At 51.9% G+C, this 15,602-nt stretch overlaps 1 protein-coding gene across 2 annotated transcripts; it reads left to right on the forward strand.

Annotated features, from left to right (window-relative positions):
* The first annotated feature begins 86 nt into the window (after positions 1-86).
* RETREG2 (reticulophagy regulator family member 2) lies at positions 87-15,548 on the forward strand. Of its 2 annotated transcripts, none has more exons than XM_063342280.1 (9): positions 87-449; positions 3,171-3,277; positions 8,670-8,700; positions 9,453-9,588; positions 10,909-10,993; positions 11,780-11,917; positions 12,256-12,350; positions 13,284-13,419; positions 14,157-15,548. In XM_063342280.1, exons 1-9 carry the CDS (start codon positions 97-99, stop codon positions 14,885-14,887), a joined length of 1,812 nt encoding a protein of 603 aa, XP_063198350.1. In that variant the 5' UTR covers positions 87-96; the 3' UTR covers positions 14,888-15,548. The 2 variants fall into 2 exon arrangements, with proteins under 2 accessions (XP_063198350.1, XP_063198351.1); XM_063342281.1 differs by lacking the exon at positions 87-449 and adding an exon at positions 715-725.
* Positions 15,549-15,602: the final 54 nt, after the last annotated feature.

The raw sequence follows: 15,602 nt of genomic DNA on the forward strand, positions 1-15,602 counted from the left end.
CGGAGCGCGCCTGCGCACAGCGCCCCGCCCCTCCCGCCCCTCCCGGGCGCACGCGCCGCCGGTGCCCCCCCCCTCCCGCCTCGGGGCGCGCTGCGCATGCGCGCGGCGCCAGCGGCCGCCTGGTCCCCGTCAGGCGGTGCCGCCCGCCCGGGCCGGTGCAGCGGTCGCCGTCACCCCCCCGGCCTCCTTCCCCCGCCGGCGGTGACAGCGGCCCCTCCCTTCCCCCCTCCCGCAGCCATGGCGAGCGGCCGGGCCGAGGAGGCGGCGGCGGCAGCGGCCGAAGAGGAGGAGGAGGAGGCGGCAGCGGCGGCGGCGGCGCGGCTGGCGGCGGCCCTGCGGCAGCGGCTGCGGGGCTGGGAGGCGGCGCTGGCGGCGGCTCAGCGGCTGCTGGTGTGGGAGAGGCCGCTGCACAGCCTGGTCACCGCCGCCGCGCTCGGCGGGGCCCTCTGGTGAGCTGGGGCGGGGGTAGGCCGTGGGGGGAGCGGGGCCGGGCGAGCGGCTGTCGGGGTGATGCTCGCCCAGCCCTCGGCGGGGCCCTCGAGTGAGGTGGGAAAGGGGGTAGGGCGCGGGGGGAGTGGGGCTGGGCGAGCGTTTGTCGGGGTGATGCTCGCCCAGCCCTTGGTGGGATCCTCGGGGAGCTGGGGCGGGGGTAGGCCGCGGGGGGAGCGGGGCCGGGCGAGCAGCTGTCGGGGTGATGCTCGCTCAGCCCTCGGCGGGGCCCTCTGGTGAGCTGAGGCGGGGGTAGGCCGCGGGGGGAGAGGGACTGGGCTAGCGTTATTGGGGTGATGCTCGCCTAGCCCTCGGCAGGGCCCTCTGGTGAGCTGGGGAGGGGGCAGCCCGCGGCAGGAGCGGGGCCTGCCCCCCCGCTGGGCAAGTGGCTATCGGGGAGCTGCTTGCCGAGCCCTCGGCGGTGGCAGCGGCGTGTGGACGCTTGTGAGCCAGATGGCATGCTCCTGCGGGGTGACAAGTGTTTTTGCGGCAAAGCTGAGGGCAGCTGTGGCCCCCTAACGCCGTGGGATGCGCTCAGCCAGGAGTCAGGGTGCTGTTTTCTTCCGACAAGCATAAACAGGCCCCTCCCCGAGGGGAGACGGTGCCAAGAGCCTGGGCAGGATTTGCCCCGTGATAATAAAATGCAGCTGGGCCCAACTGGAGGCTCGCCCAGGCACGTTTCTGGTTAATTTTTGCATCCGTGCTTTTATCGGTTCGCTTCACCCCATCAGCATGGTCAGTAAGCCCCGTGGCCTCCTGCAGCGGCAGGCTGCCCTGCGGCATTTTATTTAAGCCTTTCTGCTCGTTAATCTTTCTCTGGAGGGTGCTGATTTTTCACATGAGGCCACTTGGTTTGGGGGGTGAGCGTATTCCCCCTGCCCTGCCTTCCCTTCTCTGCCTCTTGGGCACCAGGAGGAGCCGGGAGCCTGAGTGGCAGAGCCCAGCTGTGGACGGGAATGAAAAACATCCTGTTTGTTTGTATAAACAGTGAGTCAGTTTTGCTGGCAAAAACGCTGTCAGCCAGCAGCTTTCCCGGGAGAAAAGGTCAAAACAGGTCAGGGAAAGAGTTAAACATCAGTTGCAGATGGAATAGGAAGGGACAGGCTCTGAAGTCAGAGAAGGGGAAAGTATGAGACCAAACAGCCTTTGAAGTCGCTCTGAGGAGACCGTTTATGTTCTGCTCCCTCATCCATATGATTATTCCCTCATGCATGTGATTATCAGAGGCGTACATGGCAGCCAGGTACTTAAATGGTTTGGGACTCCTCTACCAGCTGGAAAGATCTGAGCGCAGAGCTTCGAAGTTAGTGGGAGGCGGAGAGCCGTGCCATGAGAGGGCAGGGGTGGTGGACAGTGTTGGCTAAGGGACTGTGCGTAAAAAGGTCGAGAGAAACAAAGAGTGCCCAGAATACAGGACAGCAGAGAGAGATTTAAATATCACAGAGAGGGAGGAATTATTTACAGTCCCACGGAGGATTCAGCCTGCACCCTTCAACTGCAATCCATAAATGAGGTGGAATAGAAGGAAATTCTTCCAGAGCTGATGTGTTAAGCTACAGAATTGCTGTCCCATGAGAATGGATAAAAACATTGTTGTTCAGGTCATTATGGGTCCTGTAAGCCCTTGGAAAGTGTACGACACTCGTTCTGTGCTGTTCAGCAAGACAGATCTCTCTACCAAGTCCTCTGCCCCGGCTGTGGCTTGGTGGGGAGCACAGCCTATGCTGCACGGCAAGATGCTCTCCAACTCTGATCAGCTTGGTGCATTTGAGCCTAGTTACTGGCAAATACTTCCGGAAGAGGAGGAAGGTAAAATAGCAGAGCAGCTCTTTCGCTCTGGAAAGGAGTTTTCATTAAAGGAGAGAGGGTGAATGCATTTTACCGGCAGTCATTTCTGGAGAGACTTGAAAAGAGCTCTTCTGAGCTGGAGGGAATTGCTGATGCTCTTGTTTGGAGGAAAGGAGGAGTGCAGACAGCTGCTGCTGGCACAACTGCCACCCTGGGACCTTTGCTGTTCAGCCTATATGGAGTGGGGAGATAAACTCTTTGATGGTGGGATTGCGCGACTATGTGTGAGTAGTATTGTGTGAGCTGGCATTTGGCTTAAGCCAACGTGTTGATGAGGGACATGAAAGGTTTTATGATAGAGTCAAGTGAGCAACTAAACCATTTAAGTGCTAGGCTGTGATTAAACAGGGAAAAGTTTGTGATAAAAGAACTGGCATCTAGAAGCAGGTTCAGGATGTGTTTTGATGCTACCTGTGGGTAATGCTGGGCCTTGTGATGACAAATAGGACAAAGTTTTCAGCAAACAGGCCAATTCTCAACCAGTCTTCTGCTACAGCAGTCTGTATTTACATTGTCTAGAGCCTCCACCTTGAGGATTCGGAGGGACTTGTACAAGGGAGCATAAATCTTGTTTTACAACCAAAGGAGGAGCTCAGGAGCAGGGGAGGAGTGCGCTGGGAGATGGCAGGTAGTCAGCTGTCTGCTGGTGGGCAAAGGCGCCATTTGAGAACGTGCTGTGGCGGGGGTGGGTGTCTACAGAGCACAATGCTTGCTGCAGTGGCCTGTAGCAGACGGATGTTTTCTGCTCTGCCATAAGCTAAGCTGTATCTGCTCATCAAGAGCAGTAACTTGCTGCCTTTTTCCTGCCTAACAATTTCTTGTTTGATTTCTAGGTTGTTTTCCTCCACCTCCCTGAGACCCCTCTTTCTCCTCAGCATGTCCCTTCTTGGCATCCTCTTGCTGGAGAGGTGGAAGCCCAGGTTCCTGTTTGATTTCTCAGGTATGTGATGAGTAGCACTGTAGCTACGGTGATATGGTTCTAGTGTTAGCAGCTGCTGGGCTATGGCCACAGCCAATCCTTCCCTGGCACTCTCATAGGTCCTGTAAGCCCTGTTCCTACTTTAACTGCAGGCTTTGATGCTGCTGCTGCCTCTTGCCTATTTGTGTCAGAGTATTGGTCTGTATACTAATATTCTGGGCATGGGAATAATTGCTCCCAGTGCTGAGAAGTTCTGGGAATAGCTCATTTTGCGAGTGACTAAGGGGGACTGGCTAGCTTGTCAGAGAAGCTGGTGACAGGGATGATGCAGTGTTTCTGCTATGTCCTTTCTCTCCTGCAAATGTTGTGGTGAAAAGATCATTACAGGTCTAGGCATATAGGGCCAGCTGAGCTGGGGGAAGGATATGGGGAGGTTGAAGTGTATTGGTTTTAATTAACAGCAGCACGGACTTATGCCCTGAAAGAGGCAGAGCAGATGAGAGCCACTTCTCCTTGTGGCAGGTAGCAGAGTGGATGATGAGGTCTGACAGCAGGGACAGTTAGTGTATTGTACCTGGACTGAACAGCATCTGGTCTCCAGCTAATCGGCGAGTCTGATCACTTGGCTTATCTTTCCCAGTTACTGAAGGGTCTTTGCCAACATTAGGCACAAAAGCAATGAGGAATAGTCGCAGAATGATGATGAGGTGGATTGGCTGCTGTCTGCTTTGAGTGCCTCCTTCATTGGAATTTGTTAAACCACTGGACCCAGACCTGCCTACTGCATCTACTGCTGCTGTTCAAAGGCAGCTTGGGGCCCTCCATCCCTGCCCCCCTACTCTAGGGAGGGTTTCTGAATGAAAGCCCCTCTATATGTGTGTTTGTAAGGTGTCCTTTATTTGACCTAAAAGGGTACTGACTTAAAGGGTGCTTTCACAGAAGTCCTGATAAGATTAGATATGTTTCAGCTGTAGTCTTGAAACTGTTTGCTTTGTGTGGTTCAGGTAACTAGGCAGCCAAACTGGACTGGCCAATTTAATTTCCTGCTTATTCACATTGGATTTTTAAGGGAATAGTTTAAAGCCAACCCAAAACATCTCACTTGAAACATGTCCAGAAATGCAAAAGCCTGGTATCCAATACAGAATGGTATCATTGAGGCAGGTGGGGGTAGAGTCACTACAGCAAGTACCAGGCCTGTAAAAGTTGTGTTATCACAGAAAAAATAGGAAATCCATACTGAACTCAATTTATATGATGCAGAGCAGTGAGGAATAGAAAAAAAAAAAAAAAGAAAAACAAGCAAAACAACACACTAGGGGTTAGGCTCATCCTGTATCATCAGCTCTGCAAGAAGTCAGTGCACATCCTACTGAGCCACTTCTCAGTGGTGTACTACCCCGTATTTCACTCCTTGCTGCTTTTCTGCTGCTGACAGCAAAGAACAGGGACACCTTTCTGAAGTGCCTGGTTAGGTCACAGCCCTGATTTCAACATGGTCCACTGAACCGTGTTTCCTCAGCCTCTGCAAGGAAGGAGCGATGCTCTGCGTTCCTGAGGGGCCTCCTGTTGAACTGGCACTGCTGAATACTTAGGGGTTCTTGTGTAGCTCTCACTTCGCACTGAAGCAGAGCTGTAGCTTTGTGGCTTTCCTCCTCAGTGCTTCCTGTAAGCTTTTCCAGGAGCTTTTGGAAGTAGGTCAGTACCACACCTTCAAGAGTCGGCACATATATACACAAACCTCAGCTTGTGGCAGTTCTGTATGTCTTGGGTGACTGCTTATAACATCACTTCTGAAGGAATGCTAAAACCTCAGCATGTGTTTTGCAGTTACTCACACCCTGTGATCAGGGACGCACTAGGAGCAGTGAGATGCACCACCTTTTTAGGTCTTGTCAGAAGGGACTGCATATTTTCAGCTCCCATGCAGGGTATTCTCTCAATATGTAATCTTGTCTACGTGGGGTTACACTTAAGTATTGTTTAAGGACTTAGGAGGCACCTCCACTTTCTCCTGAAATGGGTACCAAGTAGGGATGTTTTCTGTACCATTGTTTGGCAGCTGTATTTTGGTCAGTGTAGGAGAATGTAGCATGGAAGAGCTTTAGCAAAGCATTTTGCAGTTGAATGCTGGTACTCCTTAAAAAGGGCCCCTGCTTTCTAGCTAAAGTTTACACACAGATGAAGAACGCCTCGTGAGGAAGTGTTGAAAACCTGTCAGAGCCAAGGAATCCATCAGCGATAATTTGTCAGTACCAACACGTAACCTAAACTCTTGCGTGGCTGACTGGTCTCCCACAAGAGCCTGGTGTATGTCAAGTGGTTTGTATTAACCCACAATGCGGTGTGAAATGCCGACAGCAAGATTTCAGCCGCTTATTGATGATCTGAGGCCAGCTGTGGGCGTCCTGCTTGCTGGCTTAGTTGTATCAGTGCTAGACAGTATTGCAGCACAGGTTGGAGCTAAGCCTTACTTAAGTGAATGTGTCCTGTCAGAAATGTTCTAGGTTTTTTGTGGTTGGGCTCTTCCTCCAACTGGTGTAAGGCTCCAGTGCTTTGGGATAGCCAGCAGGCAGGCTACTCTACTACAGGAAGCAAGATACGGTTGATTTTAAAGACAGCTTGTGTTTTGCCAGATAGTTGAAATCACGTGAACACTCTGCAGCCTGCTGAAATGTTCTGCAGCTCCCCAAAGTGTCTCAGAAACCTTCAGAAGCAACTGAGGAGAATTGTTTCACTCCCTCTGCTGGCATATTTTGGATGGCTTGGATTACTGCAGTCAGTCAGAGAGCAGTGGGGCTCCTCTGCCCTCCTGCTTGCTGTGTTGCTGGCATTTCTGTCCAGCAGAGTACAGCAGCCATCCCAGCACCTCATTTTGGTAGCTGGTACAGCCAGTATAGCCAGCCGTCGCATACCAGCCAGTGCCAAATGTAATTTATTTGGTGATTTAGTGCAGGTAATAGATGAGGCTTTGAGATACAGCTGGATTTCTGCGTGCTGCGATTAAGCAGCTTTAGATTCCTGAGCACAATAACAAAATACAGCATCAGCAGCCGTGTGAGAGAAGCAACCACCTCGTAGGGGTGGAGCTTTGTCCATAATATTCCTTTCTCGCCCCAAGCTCCCTTTATGAGCCATGCTTGCTGGCTGCCTTGGCAGCCATACCCAAGAGTCGTGGGCAGAGGAGCGGATGGGCAGCCCAGTCTGAGAGCAGTTGACTCCTCTTGTCAGGCCCAATTACTGGAAATCTGGGTCACGCTCTCAAAGAATCGCCTCCTCCCCTGGTCTGATGGCCTCCCGCTCCACTGCACTGTGCGAGCTGGCTGGTGCAGTGCCTGCAGCGGGAGGAGGAGTCTGACATACTTGGCCCATCGTCCTGTGTCTTGGGAGAATGGTGGCTGCGGGAGAGCTCTCTTCTGCGGCTTGAACTGGAGTCTGGAGCCTCACTGGGTGTTGGCAGTGAGGGATGTTCGCTTCCTCTGTGTCTTTCCCTGGGAGAGTCACTGCTGCTTTTGGGCTTTGCATCTGGCTGATGACTCCAGGGAGGACTCAAACCTCTTTTTTGTTCATGTTGCGTTTTTCAGCCAGTTTCTAACAATTAGCCTGGACTTTGAATGTAAACTCTCTTCCTTTATTTTAGTCCTGTTTACATGGTGACGTGCAGTGTAGGGGATAGGGTCCGACTGATTTTTAGACCCTTTTGGACTAGGTTTGCCATTGGCCAGACAGCGCCTAAGGTGTATCTGTCCCTACCAACTTTAGGAGGTAGGCTGACTGGTAGAGGAGGTGTCATGGTTTAACCCCAGCTGGCAACTAAGCACCACGCAGCTGCTTGCTCACTCCCCCCTGGTGGGATGGGGGAGAGAATAGGAAGGGTAAAAGTGAGAAAACTCATGGGTTGAGATAAAGACAGTTTAATAGGTAAAGCAAAAGCTGCACATGCAACCAAAGCAAAACAAGGAATTCATTCACTGTTTCCCATTGGCAGACAGGTGTTCAGACATCCCCAGGAAAGCAGGGCTCCATCACACATTACGGTTACTTGGGAAGACAAACGCCATCACTCCAAACGTCCCCTTCTTTCTTCTTCTTCCCCCAGCTTCATATGCTGAGCATAGAATATCCCTTTGGTCAGTCGGGGTCAGCTCTCCCAGCTGTGTCCCTCCAACTTCTTGTGCCCTCCCAGCCTGCTTGCTGGTGGGGTGGGGTGAGGAGCAGAAAAGGCCTTGACTCTGTGTAAGCACTGCTCAGCAATAGCTAACGCATCCCTGGGTTATCAACACAGTTTTCAGCACAGATCCAAAACATGGCTCCATACTAGCTACTATGGAAAAAAATTAACTCTATCCCAGCCAAAACCTGCACAAGGAGGGTAGACCTGGAGGACCCTTCACAGCGTGATGAGGGCCTTGTTGAACATGGGAGGCTTACAAAGACTGTGTTGCTGGAAGGGCTTTGGTTGAGCCCTGTACCTCCCCAGACACTAGTCAGCTAGCCAGGACACCCAAATCCATAGGCAGACAGGCTCATGAGTTCCAGCTATCATAGAAATTTTTGGGGGGTTTTTTGTCTATGTATCTAAAGGCAGAGCATAATCATGTGTGACCTCTGCCATTGAAACACTGCTCCTCTCTTCAGTACTGCACGGAGTAAGTCCCTGTTTGATCATCACTGGATTTGGTACAGAGAGGAATGGGAGAAGCTTTCCCTTGTTCTTACCCAGGCTGCCAAACCTTAGGATTATAGTTATATCTGTGCCTGGCACAAAGAGCTGTCAGGGGACATAAGAGCCCTAAAATTAGATAATTATACACAAGACTGCTATTTGTTACTTAATTCTATGGGACAGGATAGAGACAGAGGGAGATCTCTGGCATTTGTACACAGCATCCTGCCAGGGGCTGTGGTCTGGGCTGGTCGGTGGGAAATGCAGCTCAGACCTGCAAGTGCCACGTTGGGCTCTGAGATGGGAACTGAATCTTTGCCCAGCCCAGGGACTGTGCTGGCAGTCCTCTGTGAATGACAAGGGCTAGGCAGCTGCCCTGGGGATGGCACTGCCCAGACGTGTGGGATGTCAGGGCAAGCTGTATGATCCCTGCAGTGGAGAGCCCACGTGCTAGCAGCAGGGTGCAACTCAGATACAAGTGTCATGCCGTGTGTGTGTCAACACAGGTTGCAAAGTGTGCTGGGGCACCCTGAGACGGGTGCTCCGGCTGCTCCGAGTCTCCAGGCATGCTTCACTGAAGCCTGTGCAGCTCGAACTCCAAGCCGCTTGCGTGAGAGCATGAAGAAGGTCCCCAGGGTGCATCCCTAGCTAAGGATGATACATCTCCAGCTCTGCTCTGTTCAAGTGGTAAAAATGTCGGGTTGTATTTTGCACTTGGCTGACTAATGTCCTGTGTTCTCTCTACAGCACAACCATCGGAGGAGCCGGGAGGGGAGAGGTAAGCTCACTGATGTGTTCCTTGATGAGAAGGGAGAGTGGGGAAGCCTTAATATAGTGTGGTGATCTCACCTGCCCTCTTTGCTGTTGTTGGTAGACTGCACGTCTCCTGCTGCGAAACATTGGTAGCAGTTTCTCCTGCACTGAGAGCTGCTTATCAGCTCCGGAGCCACAGTTTGAGACTCTGGGGAAAGCAAGTGTTCTTTGAGTAGCAATAAAGCTCAACTGCTTCTGATGTTAGGAACTCTTGGGTTTCTTCCCTGGATCTGTCCTGAACTATTTTAAGAATCTTCCAGAGAGAAGGAAATCCCCAAGGCTGACTTTTGCAGGCCATATGTGCTGTCTGTGGTGGCATAGCTCGCATCCCGTGCTTGGCCGTGGTTATAGGTCTGAGCACCACACTCGGGCTACCTCAGACTTGGTGCCAGAGGAGGCCACGTAACTAGTTCCATCTCCAGCCCTTCTGCCTGTGTGGCTTTGAGTGAACTGCTTTGCATCTTAGGCCTGTGGCACAGGGATGCTGTGGCATGGTGTCTGCTGCTGCTGCTGCTTGGCTCAGGTGTCTCTTCATTGTCTTCCTGATTAAAGGAAAAAAGCATCTCCAAATCAAGTGTCTTCCGTAGTTCAGTTGAAGATGCAGTCAGTATTGTCAAGCCTTTGGTAGGGATGTCTCTTCCCAGTGTAGCTGTTCCGCCCCCTGCAACAAAACAGACCACATTCAAAGATTGTCTTCTTGCTCTTGTCTGTCTCTAGTGAGGGGGTGACTTCAGGGGCACAACCTCACCTGCTCAGTGTCCCTGAGCTGTGTCACTGTCTGGCAGAGAGCTGGGTCACCTTCAGGCTGTACCTGCAGGAACTGCTACAGTACAAGAGGCAAAATCCTGCCAAGGTAAGCTGGAGATACCTACTCTTCTGTGCAGGGGCTTTTCTTTCCATTACTAGTGGCCTAGGGGTTGATAGAATGTCAAATCAATATTTTTACATTTCCTATCCATGTTTAACATTTGCTGTTCATTCCTTTCAGACTTTGTGCCATGGGAAGCTTAAATAATGAATAATTTGCTTCCAGTATTTGTAAGCTGGAGCTGAACCCTTCTGTGAATGCCTAGTGGGCAAACAAAGTTCTTAGATTGGGAATGGGGAGAAAACAGGGGAGCCTACAGTCTCTGCCCCTTTCACAGGCTCCATTCAACCCTTTAACCTGGTCCTGCCTATTTTAATAGCCAAGATGTGGCTAGCCAAGTCCAAATGCAGCGGTGTTTCTGAGTGCGTGGAAACTTGTCATAAACCATGTTGTGATGGCTGTGACGTGTTGTTTGGGAAGGGTTTGTAGACAGGAGTTGCCTTAACATCACAGAAAATGGGACAGACCAGCCACTGGGATTGTATCAGGCTTGCTGGGGTCCAATGTGCCAAAAGGAGCGGGTTTCTATCACTGCTAATTACTTCTCTTCTGTTAAAATACTGTCCCAACTACAGGGAGTAGGAGACCAGGACCAAGATGCCCATAAAGAGTGAATTCATGGAGAGCAAAGCCCTTAGAGGGCCCCAGCTTTTGTAGACCCTTTCCATTATGAGTGAAATTCTTAATTGCTGGATTTAGTCAATATGCCCATGCCCTGGCTTGCAGGGTGTCTGTTCTCACTTCTCCCCCTCCCCAGGAGAATGCAGGATAAGCCCTCAGGGCTGTACCATTATACTTCCACTTTTTCCATAGGAGGAAGGTCCTGGTCTGGTGGGAGCGTGGGTTCTGCTAATGCTTCTTCCAGCTGGTTTATTGCGTAGCAGTGGCACAGCATCTCGTGACTCTGTAACAGCTTCCTGTCTCTGTCAGGACAGTACGGGCTTCTCTTAAAGTGCTGAGCTCTGCAGGAGAGATGTACTTTAAAATGGCAATTTGCAATATCCTGTCCTAGCCTCAGGGAACGTCATTTACTGCGTAAAGAATTGTCCGATGAAGTTTTGATTCATTTTACTGGGGTCTTGGGTTACCTTGGTTTTCCTGCGCTTGAACCTCTAATGCTTCCAGCTTAACCCAACCAGGCTGTCTGAGTTGTGATTGTCAGCATCTGAACGTACTCAGTGCAAAGCTGGTGTACTGACTGTGTGGGGAGCATCCCTCGTTTTGCTCTAACTGGGTTTCCTGCACTGGTTGCATAGATGTATCTCTGCCTCTTGTCACTTCTGTTTGTCCTCTCTCTTCCTTCAGTTCTGCATGAGTGTCTGTTCAGGCTGCCTGATTCTGGCTGTAGTTGGACACTATGTTCCAGGCATAATGATCTCCTACATCATTTGTGAGTATAAGCAGCTCTCTCGTCTGACTTAAGCTGAAACATGACATAACTGCGCTGGTAGAATACGCTGGTAGAAGCATATTTGTGGTTTTCTTGAGGGGATCTGTGCAAGATGATTAATCGATAGAGGGAATGTGCTCTGGGAAGTCTCTTGCTTTAAGTGTGTGCATGCAGTACAACGGCAAAGTCGGGAGAGGGAGCCGTCGCTAAAGCATTGTGTTCCTCTCCTGCCCGCGGCTGGAGCTGTGCTGGTGAGGCCCCGGAGAAGCAGAAACCTGCAGTCTCTCAGTTCCTGGAGTGGGCATATCCGTATCGAGAGAGTCGTTAAAGAAGCTGCAAGCTGCATGTTTAGCAAATAAGACCTTTTTCACTGCGTCATGAATCCCTGCTAACTCTGAAGACTGTTCAGGTGGTCTGCTGCTGGCGCATCTACATATGAGCTCTATGCTGCTACCCTTATAAAAGTTTTGGTGTTTTTTAGTTTCAATAACCTCATTTCAGGCCTTCTGTTGCATGTTAGGGCTGGGATGTAGTGGCCGAAGAGGAGGGCTTACGCTTCATCTTAACATAAATTTGTATCCTAACAGAGATCTGTTAGGAAAACCTGGTTAATCAGGAGCTTTGGCATGAATAAGAATAGCCATGGATGAGGATTTTAGGCAGTCAGGTGGGAAAGCAAATGCCATTCAACTGTGCTTCCCCTGATGCAGTTTCTTGCTGGCGCCCCGTCAAGGGCTGAGTTGTGCTTGGTCTGTCTCTCACACTCCCCGCATCCTGTTGTCACAGTGCTCAGCATTCTGCTTTGGCCTCTGGTGGTCTACCACGAGCTGATCCAGAGGATGTACACGCGTTTGGAGCCTGTTCTGATGAAACTGGACTACAGCATGAAGGCAGAGACGCTGCACCACAAGCATGAGAAGAAGAGTAAGGACCCACCTTCGCTCTGACTTTTTCTGGGGCCGTCCTCCCAAGGTGGAGGCCTAGCAAAGGGACAATGGGGAGAGCAGGTCTGGCAACAGCGCGTGGGGAAAGGCTGCAGTGGAGCAGGGGAAAACAGACTGAAATTTGAGGGCTATGGGGAGAGCAACTGGGCAGGTAATCCTGGGAATAGCAAATGAGAGCAACAGATTACAGTTGTTTCTAGGAACCTTGGGCTTCTGGGAAACTGGACAGTTTCACAGGATGGTAGAAGAAGTGGGAAAGTGATGTATAAAGGCATAAAATTCCTTGAGTCCCATGTAAAGCCTTTCTTTTTCTCATAGAGCGACAAGGGAAGAGTGAGCCTGCAGCAGGTGATGAGCCAACAGCAGAGACGGAGAGTGAGAGTGAAGCAGAGCTGTCGGGCTTCTCCCCAGTGGTAAGAGCGCAAAGAGCTGTGCAGCAACCAGTCCCTCCTGTCTGGTCTGCAGCAGCTTGAGAGCCAAGGGGGGGTCTGAGTACAGCTGCATTCATAATGAACAGCAGAGCAACAAGTCACTTCGCAGAATCCCGAGGGCAGAAGAATATTGGTTTGATGAAGGCCATTGTCTCCAATCTGGGTATTGAGAATTCAGCAGCACAGGGCTGGTGATGCAGGAGCAGGACAGGGCAAGCCATGCTCCAGCCTCCTGCGGAATTGCTTTGATGGTTATGCTTCATGCTCAGAGAATGTGAGCATCTCCTAAAGAAATCAATGCTCTGGGTGTAATGTGCAGAGGCTTGTCACCACTGGAAAGGAGAGATGAGGAACTCTTACACAGTTCCCTGCTCTCAGTCGGACTAGGCGTGACCTTTCGATACGTGCACCACAGAAACGGACCAGGTATCTTCCTTTACAGGAGCTCTGGGTATGTAGCTGTGCTGTGGCATGGGAAGCCTCAGCCTCTAAAGGAATTCGGATGCTTGAACCACTGCTACTTGTAGAAGGTGTCATTGGGCCCAATGTGAATGCAAAAGGGAAGGGCTGTTTAGCTCCTTGGTGATCCCAGGAGAGGAAGAAGGATCAAAGCCTTCTGAGACTGCTACAGGCTGATCCCATCTTATGCTGGCTCTTTTGGGTTCTTCACTGAGGGCAGGCAAAGCTTCAGGCAGTGAATTATTGCAGGAAAGCCAGTGTGAGCTGAAACTGTCCTTTCCTGGCAGTGCAATGAGCACTTTGCCCACCCCCCTCCTGCTTTCATACTCTCCCTGTTCAGAGTCTCTCCAGCAAAGGACCTTATGCCTGGAAGCTCTGGTTTGTGCGGGGGTGCCTGTAGGCAGCACTGGTAGTCAGACATCCAGGAATTTGTCCCTCTGCCTTCATCCCATGCAGGTGGATGTGAAGAAGACTGCCCTGGCGCTGTCAATCACAGATTCTGAGCTTTCTGATGAGGAGGCTTCCATCCTGGAGAGTGGGGGCTTTTCTGTCTCGAGGGCTACCACCCCACAGCTGACGGACGTTTCTGAAGGTACGTGATGGGACACTTCACTGCCTTCCTGACCCTCAGTGTTTTGTCCCAGAAAAACTCCCTCCGAACACAGGGAGAGAACCTAGCTATTTGCAGGGGGAAGGGCATTAGAAGGAGGAAGTAGTAATAGCAGCGCTGCATGCCATGGCTTCATGGCTGATCCTGAATTGGTCCTGAGTGGACATCTGCCTCTGATTACAGCCCCACAAGACGATTTTCTTTTGTCACTCCAGCAAGAGAGCGAAGCCGTCCACAAAATCCCTCATAAATCATTGTATGGTATAGTCACACACCCATCTATGATGCTGGGTGAAACAGGTCAGACGCCCCACTCTGTCAGACTTATGAGCTCAGAGAAAGACTGGTTAGTGGTGAGGAACGTGAAGGTAATCACTAGGATGTGGTCACTTACGTGTCTGGGGAGGAACAGGCAGGTGATGTGCTGTAAGGACAATTTTCCTGACCCTGTGGGTTTTAGTGGAGGGCTCTACATGCAGAGAGCGTGAGCTGGAGAAGGAAGACCTCTCTGAGCACGCAGAATAGGATGAGAAAAGGGACACTCCACGTGAGTCGTGCCACTGGGGAGAAGGGAATAACTGCAGACCCCTTCCTGCTGTGCTCCCAGAGCTGGGAGGATGCCCAAAAGTGAGGCCTGGTGCATGGGGGAGGTGGGTGGGAGGTACCAGTGCCCTGGGTCGAGGTGAGGGGACCTGTGCCTTAATGCTGATGCCTTTCAGACCTGGATCAGCAGAGCCTGCACAGCGAGCCAGAGGAGTCATTTTCCAAGGACCTGGCAGAGTTTCCCTCCGTGGAAGAATATCATTCCAGAGACCTGGGACCACAGGGCGATGAAGATGCGTTTGGTGTGCCTCTGGGTCCTGAGCTTGCCCACGCTGCCCGTGAGCTGGACTCAGCAGAGAAGGAGGCCGTGGACTCTGACCTCTCCATCCTTCGCCTAGCGTCTCCTCTCCATTTTGTAAATACGCATTTCAATGGCAGCGGGCAAGCGGCAGGAGGCGACGCAGAGCCAAAGACTGTCCCTGCCCCGGGCTTGGGCATCTGCATCAACACACTGAGCGAGGAGATCGTCACCACTGCCATTACCACGGCGGTGCAGAACACCCTCTCTGCCCTGCTGCGGTCCTCAGAGGCCAGCGAGGGGCCCTCCCTCTCCGAGTTCCTCCCCACCGAGCCCGAAGAGAAACTGAGCTTCCAAGCACAGTTGTCAGAGACCGAAGTGGTGGAGACGGAGACGGCAGCTTCACCAGAGGACGAGGAGGAAGCAGATGACTTTGAGCTACTGGATCAGGGGGAGCTGGAGCAAATGGATGTAGAGCTGGGGCTCGGGGAGGAGCAGGAGGCGCAAGAGTCTCCTGCTGCTCCGGCTCCCCCCTCTCCCACACTTGCTGAGCTGCCAAAGCAAGGAGATGAGGAGGAGGCAGTGATGACAGCAGCATCTATGTCTTAGGTCTTCTTCATGCGCCCCCTTTTCCTCCATCGTCACTGGAAAGAAGGAAGAACTCACACCGTGAACGTGCAGTGGGTTTTTAGATGTTTGTGTTGACTGGGACGGAAACGCGTCAGTGTTAATGTGCTGTGTCTGGAATAACGAATCCTTTCCATCCTTCTAGAGCCCGGCCTTCGCTGGCTGAGCGGGAGACGCCCCTGCCCTGCGGCTGGGGAGGAGCCGGCTCCTAGAAGCCTTACGCCACAATCGAAACACCAACCCCAGCAAACGCTTCCTAGTAATGGTGCAGTATTTTGGTCTGTCTTCTGTTTGTCTTTTGTTTTGCACGCAGAGTACCGAGCTAGCTGTAGCTGCTGCTAATGCCCACATCCCCAGTAGGACATATGCAATCTTATTTTATTGGGTTTTTAAATGGCTAAAAGTGTAAATAATTTTAACTTTCATTGGTTTCGTTTTGGGGGAGGGAAAGGGGTCTTCAGAGGGGAGGGCAGCAGTACGGGGACAAAAGCAGGCGGGTGCTGTGCAGCGAAGAGACTCCTTCTGCCGACTGTCGCTGCTGGAACCGGGGGTCGGGCAATACCTGGGTTTTTTTTCCCCTGATTTGAGTTCTGCTGCTGGGTGGCTGTGGAGTTTCTTTGCAATCAATGACGTTGGCTCCTGGCCCTGTTCTGTACTCTGGTTTCTTCCTGCCGTGGCCTCTCTCGCCGCCCTGCGC

The sequence above is a fragment of the Chroicocephalus ridibundus genome, chromosome 7 (assembly GCF_963924245.1).
Source record: "Chroicocephalus ridibundus chromosome 7, bChrRid1.1, whole genome shotgun sequence".
NCBI lineage: Eukaryota > Metazoa > Chordata > Aves > Charadriiformes > Laridae > Chroicocephalus > Chroicocephalus ridibundus.

Bases quoted from the DNA above. Each gene is read 5' to 3' on its own strand.
- RETREG2 (XM_063342280.1), top strand. From the start codon at position 97: ATGCGCGCGGCGCCAGCGGCCGCCTGGTCCCCGTCAGGCGGTGCCGCC. The intron at 450-3,170 runs GTGAGCTGGGGC...TTTGATTTCTAG, and splicing joins GCGCTCGGCGGGGCCCTCTG to GTTGTTTTCCTCCACCTCCC. The intron at 8,701-9,452 runs GTAAGCTCACTG...GTCTGTCTCTAG, and splicing joins GAGGAGCCGGGAGGGGAGAG to TGAGGGGGTGACTTCAGGGG.